A 14,464-nucleotide genomic window follows, 5' to 3' on the forward strand; every position below is an offset into this window, starting at 1 on the left:
GGGTAAAGCAAATATCATTGTACATGTACAATAGCCTTCTTCGTATCGTTGTAATGTAGGTTTCAATCGTTGTTACAAATCTGTACCTTTACAGTTATAGCTTCACACTATTGTAAATTACTCCTCCATTAGTAAAAAGTTAGGTGTATTTTATTTTAACTAGAGTTTAGGCTTTTTTAGGCTTCGCACGCGTAAATTATTCGATCTGGTAGTTACAATTTAAATTCCGGGATTTTACAATATTCTCCTGGGAATTCCCAAATCTTATATCGTGGTATTTATTACATTTGAAATTTACCACGAGCTTTGCGGTGAAGGAAAACATCGTGAGAAACCTGCACAAACCTGCGAAGCAATTCAATGGTGTGTGTGAAGTTCCCAATCCGCACTGGGCCCGCGTGGGAACTATGGTCCAAGCCCTCTTGTTCTGAGAGGAGGCCTGTGCCCAGCAGTGGGACGTATATAGGCTGGGATGATGATATCGTGGTATTTGTGGTCTTCATTGAGGCGTTGTATTAAGAACAAAATAAAAACTTCAAAATTTCCAGACTTTAAGCCCAGCCGTAGAAATTTCAAGATTTATCCCTATAATATCGGGATAGAAAGTAGCCTATGTGTTATTCCAGACGTCCATTTAGATGGACTAGCTACGTATCAAATTTCATCCAAAGTCCAGCCGTTTTAGCGTGAAGGAGTAATAAACATACACACACACAAACTTCGTATTTATTAAAAAAAAAAATAAGTAAAAATAAAATAAGTAAAAAATAAGTAAAAATAAGTAATAATATTAAGTAAAAATTGAATCTTAAAATTGTAATCCTACTAATTAATTTAGACGACCAGATGGCATAGTGGTTAGAGAACCTGACTACGAAGCTTGAGGTCCCGGTTCGATTCCGTGTCGGGCAGATATTTGTATGAAAATACGAATGTTTGTTCTCGGTCTTGGGTGTTTAATATGTATTTAAGTATGTATCTATCTATATAATTATATTTATCCGTTGCTTAGTACCATAACACAAGCTTGCTAAGCTTACTTTGGGACTAGGTCAATGGTGTGAATTGTCCCTTGATATTTATATTATTATTATTATTACTAATAAGTAGGATTACAATTTAAGATTACAATTTTTCTAAAGTGGTGGGTGGAAAATTTTGAAAAAATTCGGAATGGTAGTAAATGTATCAAACTTTCAAGGAAAACTATAACGGCTAAGTTTGCTTGAGAATTATTAGTAGTTTAAGAGTAAATAGCAGCCTAAGGTATAAAATATACCTAAACTTGGAAGATTCCGTATAAAATACGAAATCCTTAGAAAAATATTACTTATTTTTTTCGTAATGGCTACGGAACCCTATTTTGGGCGTGTCCGACACGCTCTTGGCCGGTTTTTAGTTTTAGTGTACTGACCGTAGTTTAAAGTGCAGGTCGCCAAGCTTGCCCTCGCTGGTATCGGAGTCGATGGGCTTGATCTTCTCGGTAGCGGTGGCATCGGCCAACTCCTTGCTGAGCGGGGCCGGCTCGGGCGCCGTCGGCGAGTGCGGGCTCGTGGCTCCCGACGACTACGGAACATTTATAATAGTTTCAATCTTAATAATTGTTGTAAACGCAACTGTTTTTAACCCCCGCCGCAAAAAGAGGGGTGTTATAAGTTTGACCGCTATGTGTGTCTGTTTGTGGCACCGTAGCTCTTAAAATGGGTGGACCGATTTGAATGCGGTTTTTTATTTGAAAGCAGGTTTTCTAGCGATGGTTCTTAGATATGTTTTATCAAAATCGGTCAGCCATTTTTGAGATATTGAACTTGAAAGTGACAAAGCCAGGGGTTTTCCAACTTTATTTTATTTTTTTATTTACGTTTGCAATAGTTTTCAAATTTGTAAGATTACCGAAAGTAAAATATCATAATGCAGTTACAGGGCATGACGTCGTTCAATTTGCAACCAATCGCAGCGTCGTAGGTACCCAATGTACCCGAATAAAAAGCTCTGTAGCATGGTGAAAGTTTGTGGCTCTGAAGATGAGCTCTGGTTGAGTTCGAAACGCGTCAGTGTAGTGTGGTGGTGGTGATGGATTGGTTTGAGTGATTTGTGTGTGTTCTTACAGCGTGGCGCGCCGCGGCGGCTGGAACACCGTGCCTTGTCACCTGGGACACAGTCTGTTCCTTACCGGCAGCTGCGGCGGCGCGGGCGCGGACGCGGGCTGCGGCGAGGCGGCGGCGGGCGGCGCGGGCGCGGGCGCGGGCGCTGTGGGCGACGGCGACTTGCGCAGGTAGTGCGTGGCCGAGCCGGGCGAGCGCACGGCCGTGGCGCGCCGCGGCGGCTGGAACACCAGCGCCTTGTCTGGACCGCGCTTGCCTCCTGACATACAATAGATGCAAATCAGCTGAGATAGGGGTCAATCACTGGCCCTATACGAGTACAAAGTGCAAAATTCGAACTTCGTATCTTGCCGTCCTACGCTTATATTGTCGAAAGTGAGAGAGACGGTGCGATACGAATTTTAAGTTTTATGTACTTATAAAAAAAACACTTTATTGGGGGTGCGTGCGTATCTGGTAACTTAAGCTCGATTCCAGTATCTATTATTTTATACTAGCTGTTGCCCGCGACTCCGTCCGTGTAGAATTCTTTTATCGCTATCCCGCGGGGACTACGCAATTACCCGGAATAAAAATTGTCCTATGCCCTGCCCCCGGGACTAAAGCTATTTGTATAACAAATTTCATTTAAATCGATACAGCGGTTTAGACGTAATGAGGTAACAAATAAACAAACTTACAAACTTTCGTATTTATAAATTTAGAGAGAGCTCTGGCCAAATCCAGAAGAAAACCGCAGCTCTCTTGCCTTCGAAGAATTCTTAGTAGCTAAATAGTATTAAATTCGTGCATTATAGTTATTGTATTGGACATTCCCTGCATTGGGCTGATCGATCTAAATGGGCCACCCTGTATAGGCTGGGATGATGATGATGACTTACCCAGCTTGTGCGCGAGTGCGCTGCGCCGCTTGGCGAGCCAGCAGGCCACGCCGGCGAGCGCGGCTAGCGCCAGTGCCGCCGCCCCGCACACCACCACCCAGAACGCGGCGCCGTGCCATTCGCCCGCTGCAACAATACAAACAATCATAAGGTCTCTGTCAACTACACCGTGCCATACCATGGCCGGAATAGAAACGCGTCAGGCGAAAATATATTATTTGTATTGAAAGGTATGGGACTATGCCCCTCGCTGTCGTGTGCCATACACGGAGCGTCAGAAATGTTGTTAGACCAGCGGACGCAAGTTGTTCATTTAAGCGTCCTAAGGGGGAGGTCTTTGTTCTGCAGTGGACGTCTTCCAGATGATGATGATGATGAGACATCAGCACAGGCTATTTTTTATCGAGAAATACCGCGGGATTCCAACAAAGTTCTGACAACAGCTATTATAATACAACGCTAAGTATAAAGTTATGAAAGCCATACCTAATATAAACGAATGTGAATGAATTCGGTTAATAAAGAAAGTCAACTCTGGGAAAATTGCCACTTTTTGTGACGTAAGTAGCAAAGTTTTTCCATAAACTCACGCCCCTGAAAGCCGGCGTATTTTATTTATTACACTAGCAACCTCCCACGTATGATTTTACATATCACAAGTTGTTTCTCGGATTTTGTACCTAAAATAGTTCTAAAAATATATTTTTATTGCGCACAGTATCAAAAACTTCTTCAATAACTTCGGTAGCATTACATTTTACTTTCATAGTAAGTTTTAAATATACTTTTAGAACCAATAATGAGAAGAATCGATAAGCTCTCGATGGCACTCCTTCTAGAAACCGTTTTCTTCAATCTCCTAATATATAACTCTCGAGTAGTCCGTAGACTACAGCTTAGACTAGCTGAAAAATATTTGAATGAAAAAAAAAACAATGTATTTAACCTTTTTTCGACTGATTGTACTTTTTGTTCACTATACATGCGTTCTCATGCATCCAATTATGCCATTAACTCATTTTAAATGAGTTAAGTAATGTTTTTTATAAGCGAGTCTCACGGTAGTTTCGTGTTCAAAATATGCCATTAACTGTTGTGGAGTTTCGGCCTGCGGAGACGATAGTGGCCGAACCATCAGAATTTCACTACTAGATTACAATTGACACCGGCTGTCTTAGTCTCCACGCCGAAACACAACAGTGCAAGCACTGCTGCTTCACGGCAGGATTAGCGAGCAAGATGGTGGTAGCAATCCGGGCGGACCTTGCACAAGGTCCTACCACCACATTAAAAAACTTGTAAAAATAAAAATACATGGCTTTAGGTATAGTTCGCGTCCCATTTATACTCTTCATAAAAGTTCTATCGTCAGCTACTACACTTTACTTAACTCATTTGCTTAGATGCTGTAAGTAAATTACGCATTGTCTGTCTACTCCTTCCGTCCGTCCTACTCCTTCAACAAAAGCCCAAGTTCAAAATTCTCCATCCCTGTAAAATTACCTAAATAAACGGCAAATTTCAATCTCGTCGGCCTTTCCAGCATTAAGCGCCCACAATTCATTTCATGTCATAAAAATGTTTGCCAGCAAATATAAATACTCCTGGAAAAGGCACTTTACCTTCCTCGGGATGAGAATATGGAATAAGGGAACATTTCTGACGAATTGGCTGACATGGAAGCGTGGGTGAGCATTAATGTATGTACTTATGAATTATAATTTGAATATATATGAATATATTTGTATTTTATGTTTGAATTATATAAGTATATAATAATGTCATGTTCTTGACGCAAAAGTGATACAGGGTGGAAGAACACTAACTTGGTATATTCATCCACGCTTACCGGTCACCCTCCAGATTCTCGTTTCTTGTACTAATTAACGCTTTACTTTTTTTACGTGTGTGTGACGTATGTGACGTGTTAATTACTTATAGGCGGTGTGCACAAATGTAGCGAATGTCAGTAAAACAACTGAACAGATTTGATAAATAAATATATAAAACAAATGACATATTCTTATGAGCCTGGCCTATTCTATCCAGGTACGGATTAAATTAAAAAAGAAAAAACATATACATAAATTGATAAATTTGTATTTATGAAAGATACACGTCACATTTCAGATATGTCAAAAATATAAGGGATTCACAAAAATATCGTTAATAAGAATTAAATTACAATAAAAATATGATCAAAATAAAAACCACATCAATTAAAATGACAACAAAATATGTCAATGGGTTACTAAATAATTGAATAAAATTTTCATTTGAATAAGGAGACAATAGAATCAAATTGCGTATTACAGTATGGAAGTGGAGGAGCTGCATGTATACACATTTGTTGCATAGATGTAGCTATCATAAGGTCGCGGGTGTGAGCAAAATAACTGTTTTTAGTTCATTGCGTATTAGCCTATTATTCCTTTCTTACCATCAATCGACACACGCTTGCTTCATGTAATAAAAGATCTAAAAATAAACCTAAAAAAGGAGCTAGTATCGTTCACTGTTGAGAATACCCACAGTTGGATATAACATTATTAATACTACGTGCTACGAATTTGCTACGGCGTAGGCGAGCTACGAGTTCCACGTATTCACGTAGCGGGAACGACAGTATAATTTAGGCGGGCTTACGCGGACCAGAGTTGACTTTTAACTTCGAGTTTTTTAACTGATAAACCATAGCTAAATAGTGTTAAAATGTAACTGTTAACCAGTGGCGTGACGTCAATATTTGTGTATTGCCGAGCAATCGCCATACTGATGTGTTTGATTGTGAATAATTCTATTGATCCATTCAAACAACAATAGTAGACTCCTGTTGTGGCATGGAGTAGGCAACTGCGGGCTGAGTATGAGTACTAAACGGACGAGCTTGCGAGTCCATTTATATAATACGAAGGCAGCAATTGCTGTTCCAGCCGAGACTAATATAAAGCTTTTCCTAAAAATGGTGAATAATTCTAAATTAGCATAAACTTTTTCTCAAAATACATTATGTATAACATTTAATTTTAGTCCAATATTTTTTATGCTTTCCCACCTTTTTTCATTAAAAAAACTGCAGGTGTATTTTTCTACTAAAAACACCACAAGCTGTTTCAGACCCAATAAAAAAACGTCCGGAGTTCCAACCAAATACCGGCCATTTGAGTTGGCTGTACTTATACGTATTGTGCCGTTTGAACTTTTTAAAAAGTTTGAGACTCGACAATAATGGAATTTGTACATTATTATCAAGCTAGCGAGCCAGCAATCTCTTTTAACTTTTTAATTTTTCGCTGACCATGAACTATGCTTTACCTTCTAATATGTAAAGGATAATGTCAACTTTTACGGCCATTTTTTGAGAAAAGTACTTTAAAATCAGACTTCTTTTGGGGCTAACTTATCAGCAGTTCCGTAAATAACATAACAGCACAACAAGACAAAACAAGACTATTGACAATATTGGCGTAACTTTTACCCAAGCACACATCAGTGCGGCATTCGGCGATACAAGTGGTGCTAGATAATCCAATAGCCGCATAACCTTCGTGCACTGTGGTTCTATTGACGGTGATCGTATTATCCTCCACGCCGAATATTTCCCGATATATATTTATAAGATGATAATAAGGATTTGCCCTTGTTCAGAGACCTCGAGAAAGTTTAGGTGAGTACTTTTGAAACATACGTTTTGAAGGTTCTATCCTGCCACAGGGCACCTTGAGATTGAACGAAAGGCGAACTTTATTATGCGCTCTCGGATAGTAATTTTTCAATAGAACCGTGATGCGTATTCTCTTACTGATTGTTTTTCTCGATCGTGCTGTGCTGTTGGCCTCAGATGGCTTTAACAGTTTACCGGAGAGGGCGAGCTGCCAGACAGGCCGCTCGGCAAGGGGTTAAGTATCCGTCCTACCGCAAATAAAGCTATGAAAGAGCTACTATTGAGCCAGTATGGTTTTTAAAATGACATACCGTTACCGTGCCGTTACCCCAACACAAAAGACGTACACCGCCATCTACCGCCGGGTAGCGAAGTTATTAGTCCCATCAAAACTTAAACATGCAGTAACCACTTGAAATTTTCAACAAGTTGTCAAGCAAGGAAAGTAATATTTTATGATGTTTAGCTATATCTTAACTAGAAGGTACTACGGAACCCTATATGTGAGAGCTCTGTTGGCTATGTCAAATCTTAACAACTTTCAGTAGTTAGTTAAACCTGTAAAACATTTTTTTTATTTCAAGCAATAAAGCCTGTAAAGAAAACTGTCATTTAATATCTATGTTGAAAACCGGCTTAACTTGCGCACGGGACGAGGCGTACGGCGACGTCACGATCGTCGCTCCACAGCGACACTCGCCATACGATCTCCACCGCCGTTGGACGATCTTCTATTTTATTTTAATCTGTTTCAAAATTAATTATACTATCGATTGTTATTAGACGGCTATTAAACCAGCCTTAATTTACAGTCCACGATTTTATTTAACGTCCCGTAGGACCTAACAATTACCTACGTGTATTTCCCTAATATACAGGTTCGTTAGGGTTTGTAAATTTATTATTAACGTACAATTACCTAATTACTAATTGATGTATCGGAGCGTTTAACAAGGCTCTTTATTAATGAAATATTCACAAAATACGTAATGAAACTACGTCTGAAATTGGGCTTAACGTTGATTATGTAAGCTTCTATCCCAGGCGGATTCTGTTGTTCGCATTTCGTGAAGTTTCTTTCATTAAATATTCTGATTGTGATTTCGATACAGACTTTGTGATTCTTGGTGAACACTGTTTTTCTTTGTAACCTTATTTATTTATTACGTAACGAGAACGAGTGGAAGTCGAATAAAGACAATCTGGTTCGTTATATATTTTATAGAGGCTAGTAGACGTCACAGAGGACCAAAGAGCTGGTAGCTTCCTCGGAAAAAGAATTAGCCTAGCAATTCAAAGATCCGAACGCTGCTAGCATTTTCGGATCATTTGTTTTAGTTTTCATTATTATTTGTCTTTTTACCCGACTGCGAAAAAGGACGGTTATGTGTTTGACGCGTAAGTATTTTAAGGTCGTAGTTTACAGGCACTAGCTCTGCGCGGATCGGGAACTTCATACACCAATGATTATTTCACAAGTGTGTGCAGGTGATTCACGATGATTTTACACATAAGTAGGTACAGTCGAGTCCATAAAGTTGTGAGCAAAAATTTAATCAAAAATATCTGCACACGACTTTATTGTTAACGGCGTAAAAGCGTGTTCAGATATTTTTAAATTTTTGCTCACAAGTTTATGAACTCGACTGTACCTAACTAGTTTTGTGTTCAAAAATTGTTGCGGAACCGGTAAGATAACATATTTAGCCTGATCTACACTTACCACCAAGTCAATTCGAGTCAGTTTTAAATATATAAAAAAGGAAAAACTCAGAGGAGGGATCTGAGCTTGAACCCATGACCCTCTGATTGAGAGACCGTAGATCAAACTCAAACTACTAGGGTACCCCACGGCTTATTCTAGTATTAAAGTATAGTCAACGAAATTACCACCCTAAGGTTCAATGTTTTTTTTATTCGACTGGATGGCAAACGAGCAAGTGGGTCTCCTGATGGTAAAAGATCACCACCGCCCATAAACATCTGCAACACCAGGGGTATTTGCAGATGCGTTGCCAACCTAGAGGCCTAACATGGGAAACCTCAAGTGCCAGTAATTTCACCGGCTGTCGTACTCTCCACGCCGAAACACAACATCGCAAGCACTGCTGCTTCACGACAGGATTAGCGAGCAAGATGGTGGTAGCAATCCGGGCGGACCTTGCACAAGGTCCCACCACCTGCCAGTTGTGTGGTTTAAAAAATCAAAGTCTAATTTCACTTCCGGAGTTTTATTTTGATGGAGGAAATGTCATAAAAATGATGAAGCACTTACTTACCTCATCGACTATACCTTTAAGCAAAAAGTTCTTCTCCGTATGAGGTTTATTCTTAGAGTCTGACGCATAACGAGTGATACCTACGCGTGGTACTGAATGAACTTAAGTATATGATAATTATTATTGACAGGCGTCCCACACCATGTCAGAACAGATTGCGAGAGTGGGGAATGTCTGAAAAATTTAGAAACGCTTGAACTTTTTATATCAATAACCTTTCTAATTAACAGAAAAAAATATCAGATTTTTAAGTAGCATTGGTAACATCAATTAATTAAAAAAAAATTAAAGAGTTTTCTTTACCGACAGTTTACGAGTCCGGTCGGTTACGGGTTGTTCCATAGCCCAGAACAAAAAACTTTAAAAAAGAATTTATGTGTCTTTGACTCGATCGTTTTGACAGGTAACTCTTTACCGGGCCGAATAATACTGACATGGAAATGCCGACCCTGTTTTTCATCTAGGTACACAACACACCCATAGAAGCTCATGTCAGTTTCTATGGGCGTGTACATGAAAAACAAAATTAAATTTTAAACGTTATGCTTTTCAACAGTTACGCATTTTATTGTTATGCTAAGCTAAGCGTAACAATTTTTAATAAGGTTTTACGTTATTAATCGGATACGTTATTATATACGTACATGCGTAAGAGGGACTCTAATTAAGTTTTTTACACATGTATATTGCCTTGATTCTTGGAGCTGCGCTGTGAACTTGCGTGAGAGTATAGATCAGAGCTTTAATACTTGCTACAATGTTCAGAAGGTAATTGGGCAAACTTGTTTGACATGTAGACGTGGGGATACAAAGTATCGGACGTGCCAAATCCTACAAACGTTGGTAACAGGAGATGTGGTGGATGACGACCTGGTCAAAGTAACCTAAGTGTTGACGACGCGCTCACACGGATCTACGTAGCTCATTTATGTCCAAACTAGCTTTTGCCTGCGGCTTCGCCCGCGTGGAATTCGGTTATCGCGCGCTGTTCCCTCGGGACCTGTGCATTTTTCCGGGATTAAAAGTAGCCTTGATTCTGGAGCTGCGCTATGAACTATGCCAAAAATCATGTCGATCCGTCGCTCCGTTTCGATGTGAAAGACGGATAAATAAGGGCTAATCAACTTTTTATCCACACTAATCTGTCCGCGACATTTTTCAAACCATTGCAGATTTTTGTAAGTAAACATGTTTTTTCTGTAATTTAATAGATGGTGTTCATGAAGACATCCTACGTAAGTTTAACCTATTAAACCGTGAAATATCTTGTTGGAAGTGCGATTTTTTGGAAACGCAGGAAACGCCCAAAGTGTGGGTAAAACAGTTTATTGGTCTATAAGCATACAAACATATAAACATACAAACACACACACTTTCGCATTTATAATATTAGTATGGATTTGAGGGTATAGATTCCTCATTCGTTTTAGTGGTCGATTGCTATGTCCCGGCAATCTATACGCATCTCATATTCATCATCATCAATTCATCTCTTCATTGCAACCATGAATTTACAAGATGTTCTCAATTGTACCCAGTACAAACATGGACCCTATAAGGGTATAGCAACATTCATGTTCGCTACTAGATCGCATATCTATTCTGTAACCAATCACTAATACAAAGTTCTCTATGTATTCAAACGGTGCATATTCAATGCAATTTATTTGTCACTTAAAAATTGCAGCATTACAGTAAAAACCAATGCGCTGTAAATAAATTCAAATTATACAAAAGAAAACGCAAAAAGACGTACACAAAGTAATTTGGGATTTTTGGATATTGAATTCGTCGCTACCCTAAAACGACGGAACACCACACCCTCCGGTCAGAAGTCGGAGCGCAGGAACATTTTGGTGGTGCTTGGCAGGCACTTGAAGTCTAAATGAGCTGAAATTAATTAATATCACACTGAATTATGTGTTCCTTTCGCTAAGGCGTGTTTTTCTGATAAGGAACCCCATGTGCCTCCACTAAATGTAAAGGATTATTCGTCTTTTGTTTTGCTTTCTTTTGTTTTAAGGGCACGTTATCTCAGTCGAGCAAGGGCACGTGGCTAACCCGGATCCGAGGGCAGAAGGTTAGAACAGATCGATCCCGTCGCTCGGAGTGACTTGCATTACAAACATTTTATTCATAATCATCATCATCTTCATCATATCACTTGAAGGAAACTAGAGTTGCAACAAAGTTTATAATTTATTTATTTATTATTTTATTCATAATAACTTGAATAGGTAGCCAAGAATTAAGTGTGTACTCGTACGACAACACAGACACAAAGAAATATAGAATAATATTAAAATATACAAAATATACACAATATCAAAAGTAGCCAGGGTGTTTAATGTTTAAAATAAACAAGAAGATTTTACAAATATCGGCCGTAGTGCGCCGCCGTAATACTGTTGAACATAGGCCTCCACCACAGACCTCAAGTTTCAACAGTTGAAAGCAGCTTGCATCCATCGTGAACCTGCGGCTTTAACCAGGTCATGCGTCCATCTCGTTGCTGGACGTAATACGCTGCGTTTGCCAATTCGCGGTCTCCATTCGAGCGCTTTTCAGCCCGAATTGCCATCTGTTCTCCGTGATATATGGTCTTTATTACAGGCAGATTTTTTTTAAAAGCACCATGCTTGAGGCGTCTTTAACTTGGATTATTAAGAGTCGAGATAGCGCACAGAACGTCAGAACAGATCTATCCGACCTTAATAGATGATGGAGATTTACTTGATGGGAATATTATCTCGGAAAATCCCTTAAATAGCTATCGTGCTTCGGGGACGTAAATTAATATTCAACCTGGATTAAGACACAGGACGCGCACAGGCCAGGAAAACAGATCGTTCCTGCTGCTTAGATTGGCTTTACAAGAATTTTATGTAAGCCTGGTATTTAAATACGTAAAAAGGCATGTCCTGGCTGACTCATCAAAAGCATATATTGCATATCCCATATATGCCCTGAACTATTTTTAGTCTCCAATATCTTTCATTCGCTAGACGTCACAGATAAGCGTTTACGTTTACAAATTCGCGGGTTTTTTGCACGGTTCAAAAACGACTCACTGGGCATATATGGGATATAGGAGAACTTTTAAGATGCACACAAGGAACGTACCAATCCCGCAAATATTTGACATATTCTACCGAAAAACGCCTAAATAAAAGCTAATATTTAAGTATTTTCTTCAACTTTACCATTTCGCAAAACATGCATGCATCGTTAGAGCCTCAATTTTCGTGGTCACATTTTTTTGTGAATGGGCTGTAGAATTTGTTGACATTTCGGATTATTTTTTAGATGTCCTGTACTACTAGATAACCGTAACAACTGGAAACTGTAACAGAATCTTCTACTACATATGTCAACAAAAATGTACCCACGTAAATCAATCGGGGTACACTTTCGAAAATGATCCTACTCGTACTATGTTTGGTAGCAAACAGTTATATAAACTAAGGGGCTGATTCACCATCCATTGATTAGTGTTAACTGGTTAGGTGTGATGCCGTCTCTATTTGTTTTGTGCGAATAGACGGAGACGGCATCACTGGATGGTGAAACAGCCCCTAAATCTATTGATTGTCGTGGTTACGTTTGCAGAATTTGTACCAGGCTTTGCACGCACCTAATCGGCTAGACAGTTTGACCTAAAACGTCTTTACCGATAAAGTGGAGGTTTACATAACCTAAGCTCTACGAGAGGGGTATTAAATGTTACTACAACTGGGTCAGCCCTGGAGGTCGCAGCGGGCAGTATTCCACCATTAAAGATACAAAGAAATAAACAAAAGCTTGTAAAAACGGCATCGGTTGTTAGCGCTTCCTGTCTTGACGTTTTTCTGAAAGACTCGCGTACCTAATTGCTGTGTACCTATCTGTAACCATTTTTTTTTTATTCGACTGGATGGCAAACGAGCAAGTGGGTCTCCTGATGGTAAGAGATCACCACCGCCCATAGACACCTGCAACACCAGGGGGATTGCAGATGCGTTGCCAACCTAGAGGCCTAAGATGGGATACCTCAAGTGCCAGTAATTTCACCGGCTGTCTTACTCTCCACGCCGAAACACAACAGTGAAAGCACTGCTGCTTCACGGTAGGATTAGCGAGCAAGATGGTGGTAGCAATCCGGACTGACCTTGCACAAGGTCCTACCACCTGCAAAGTTAATTTTGTTTTGTGCCGTGCCTAGTTTTCGAATAAGACAGACCAAATGCCTTCTCGCGGAAGTCTTAAAAGGCGGTTAAGGAACATGCCAGAGAGGACAGTCGCTTTCTTTATTGCCAAGCGATTATCAACTACAACCTCCGGACTCCAGTGCTGTGGTGTAGAAATCAAAAGAAAACAACCAGTTCTCTTCCTAGAAAAAAAACATGAAAGTTTAGAATAAGATATTCATCGACAATCAAAGGCCTCTAAGATATTTTGTATGTGCGAAGTAACCTCTGAGAGTACAGAACGATTTAAAAAAACTTTCACTAAGCAATGGAAAACTGCACTATCCCTGATTAAAATAAGGTCGGTAATATTTATTTTTATTGTCATGGTGGATCAATGATATAATTTTGGATTACCCCCTGTTTCACCATTCATTGATTTGATTTAAATTTATTTGACAAATGTGATGATAAATTTCAGTTAAAAATTAATTCATGGGTGGTGAAACAGCCCCTTACTATTATAAACGAGACGTACTTGGTTTTTTATTTTTCTTTAGATCAACATTTTTGATTAAAATATATACCCCGTGTAATTATTTACCCTGTTGAAGCGCAAAGTTACAGCTAAGCACGGGCAAAGTTGCGAGCAATAGCTAGTTACTACCTATACCTAATATAAAAAATAAATAAATATCATGGGACACTTGACACCAATTGACCTAGTCCCAACCTAAGCGAATCTTGTACTATGGACACTAGGCAACGGATAAACATACTTAATATGTAGGGCATAATTAGCTGGGTTAAAGCTACAAAGCCAATTAGAAACTCATCAGAACAGATCAAGAACATAGTTGTATTTTTAGATATCTACAACATCGCAAATCAGGACAATAAGTAAAAAAAAATGCAGGACAGTGAATTGGTTGTGTGTGCCTAAAAGCAATCTCTTGTAGACTACCATTAAGATATACTTACGCAGAATCTAATACAAACACGTCAAAATAAGTGGCGGAATCGAATATGCAGGAGAAAGGAAAACAATAATATGAAAACAAACACAAATGCAATAAATATATAATCCACAGGTACATATGACACGTATCCAGCAGATATATTATACTACTTGTGCGAAAATATCAATGAAAGTCTTCAATAATTCCGTTTGCGAGAAAGGGATATAAATTACTACATTCCTAAATTATCTCTCTATCTACTAAATAAAATAAAATACATTTGAAATCAGCCTACGCCCCGTTGTGTGCCAGAAATTCCAAGTAATTAAAAACTTGCGAACTTCGGACTTCTTTAAGGACTTGCTTTCCAAATACGTGCTTCGCTGGAGTCTTCAAACAATTCTAACTTG

The 14,464-nt window shown here is 39.2% G+C and overlaps 1 protein-coding gene across 1 annotated transcript in view; it reads right to left on the reverse strand.

Moving 5' to 3' along the window:
• The window catches only part of Syt4 (Synaptotagmin 4), a 47,808-nt gene that overhangs the window by 15,172 nt on the left and 18,172 nt on the right, over positions 1-14,464 (reverse strand). Inside the window, exons 2-4 of the mRNA XM_074103876.1 lie at positions 2,987-3,112; positions 2,174-2,364; positions 1,415-1,566 (exon numbers count right to left, since the gene is read on the reverse strand). Of these exons, the coding sequence (XP_073959977.1) occupies positions 1,415-1,566; positions 2,174-2,364; positions 2,987-3,112 (469 nt within the window). The remainder of the gene's footprint in view (positions 1-1,414; positions 1,567-2,173; positions 2,365-2,986; positions 3,113-14,464) is intronic.

Source organism: Choristoneura fumiferana, chromosome 21 (genome assembly GCF_025370935.1).
Source record: "Choristoneura fumiferana chromosome 21, NRCan_CFum_1, whole genome shotgun sequence".
NCBI lineage: Eukaryota > Metazoa > Arthropoda > Insecta > Lepidoptera > Tortricidae > Choristoneura > Choristoneura fumiferana.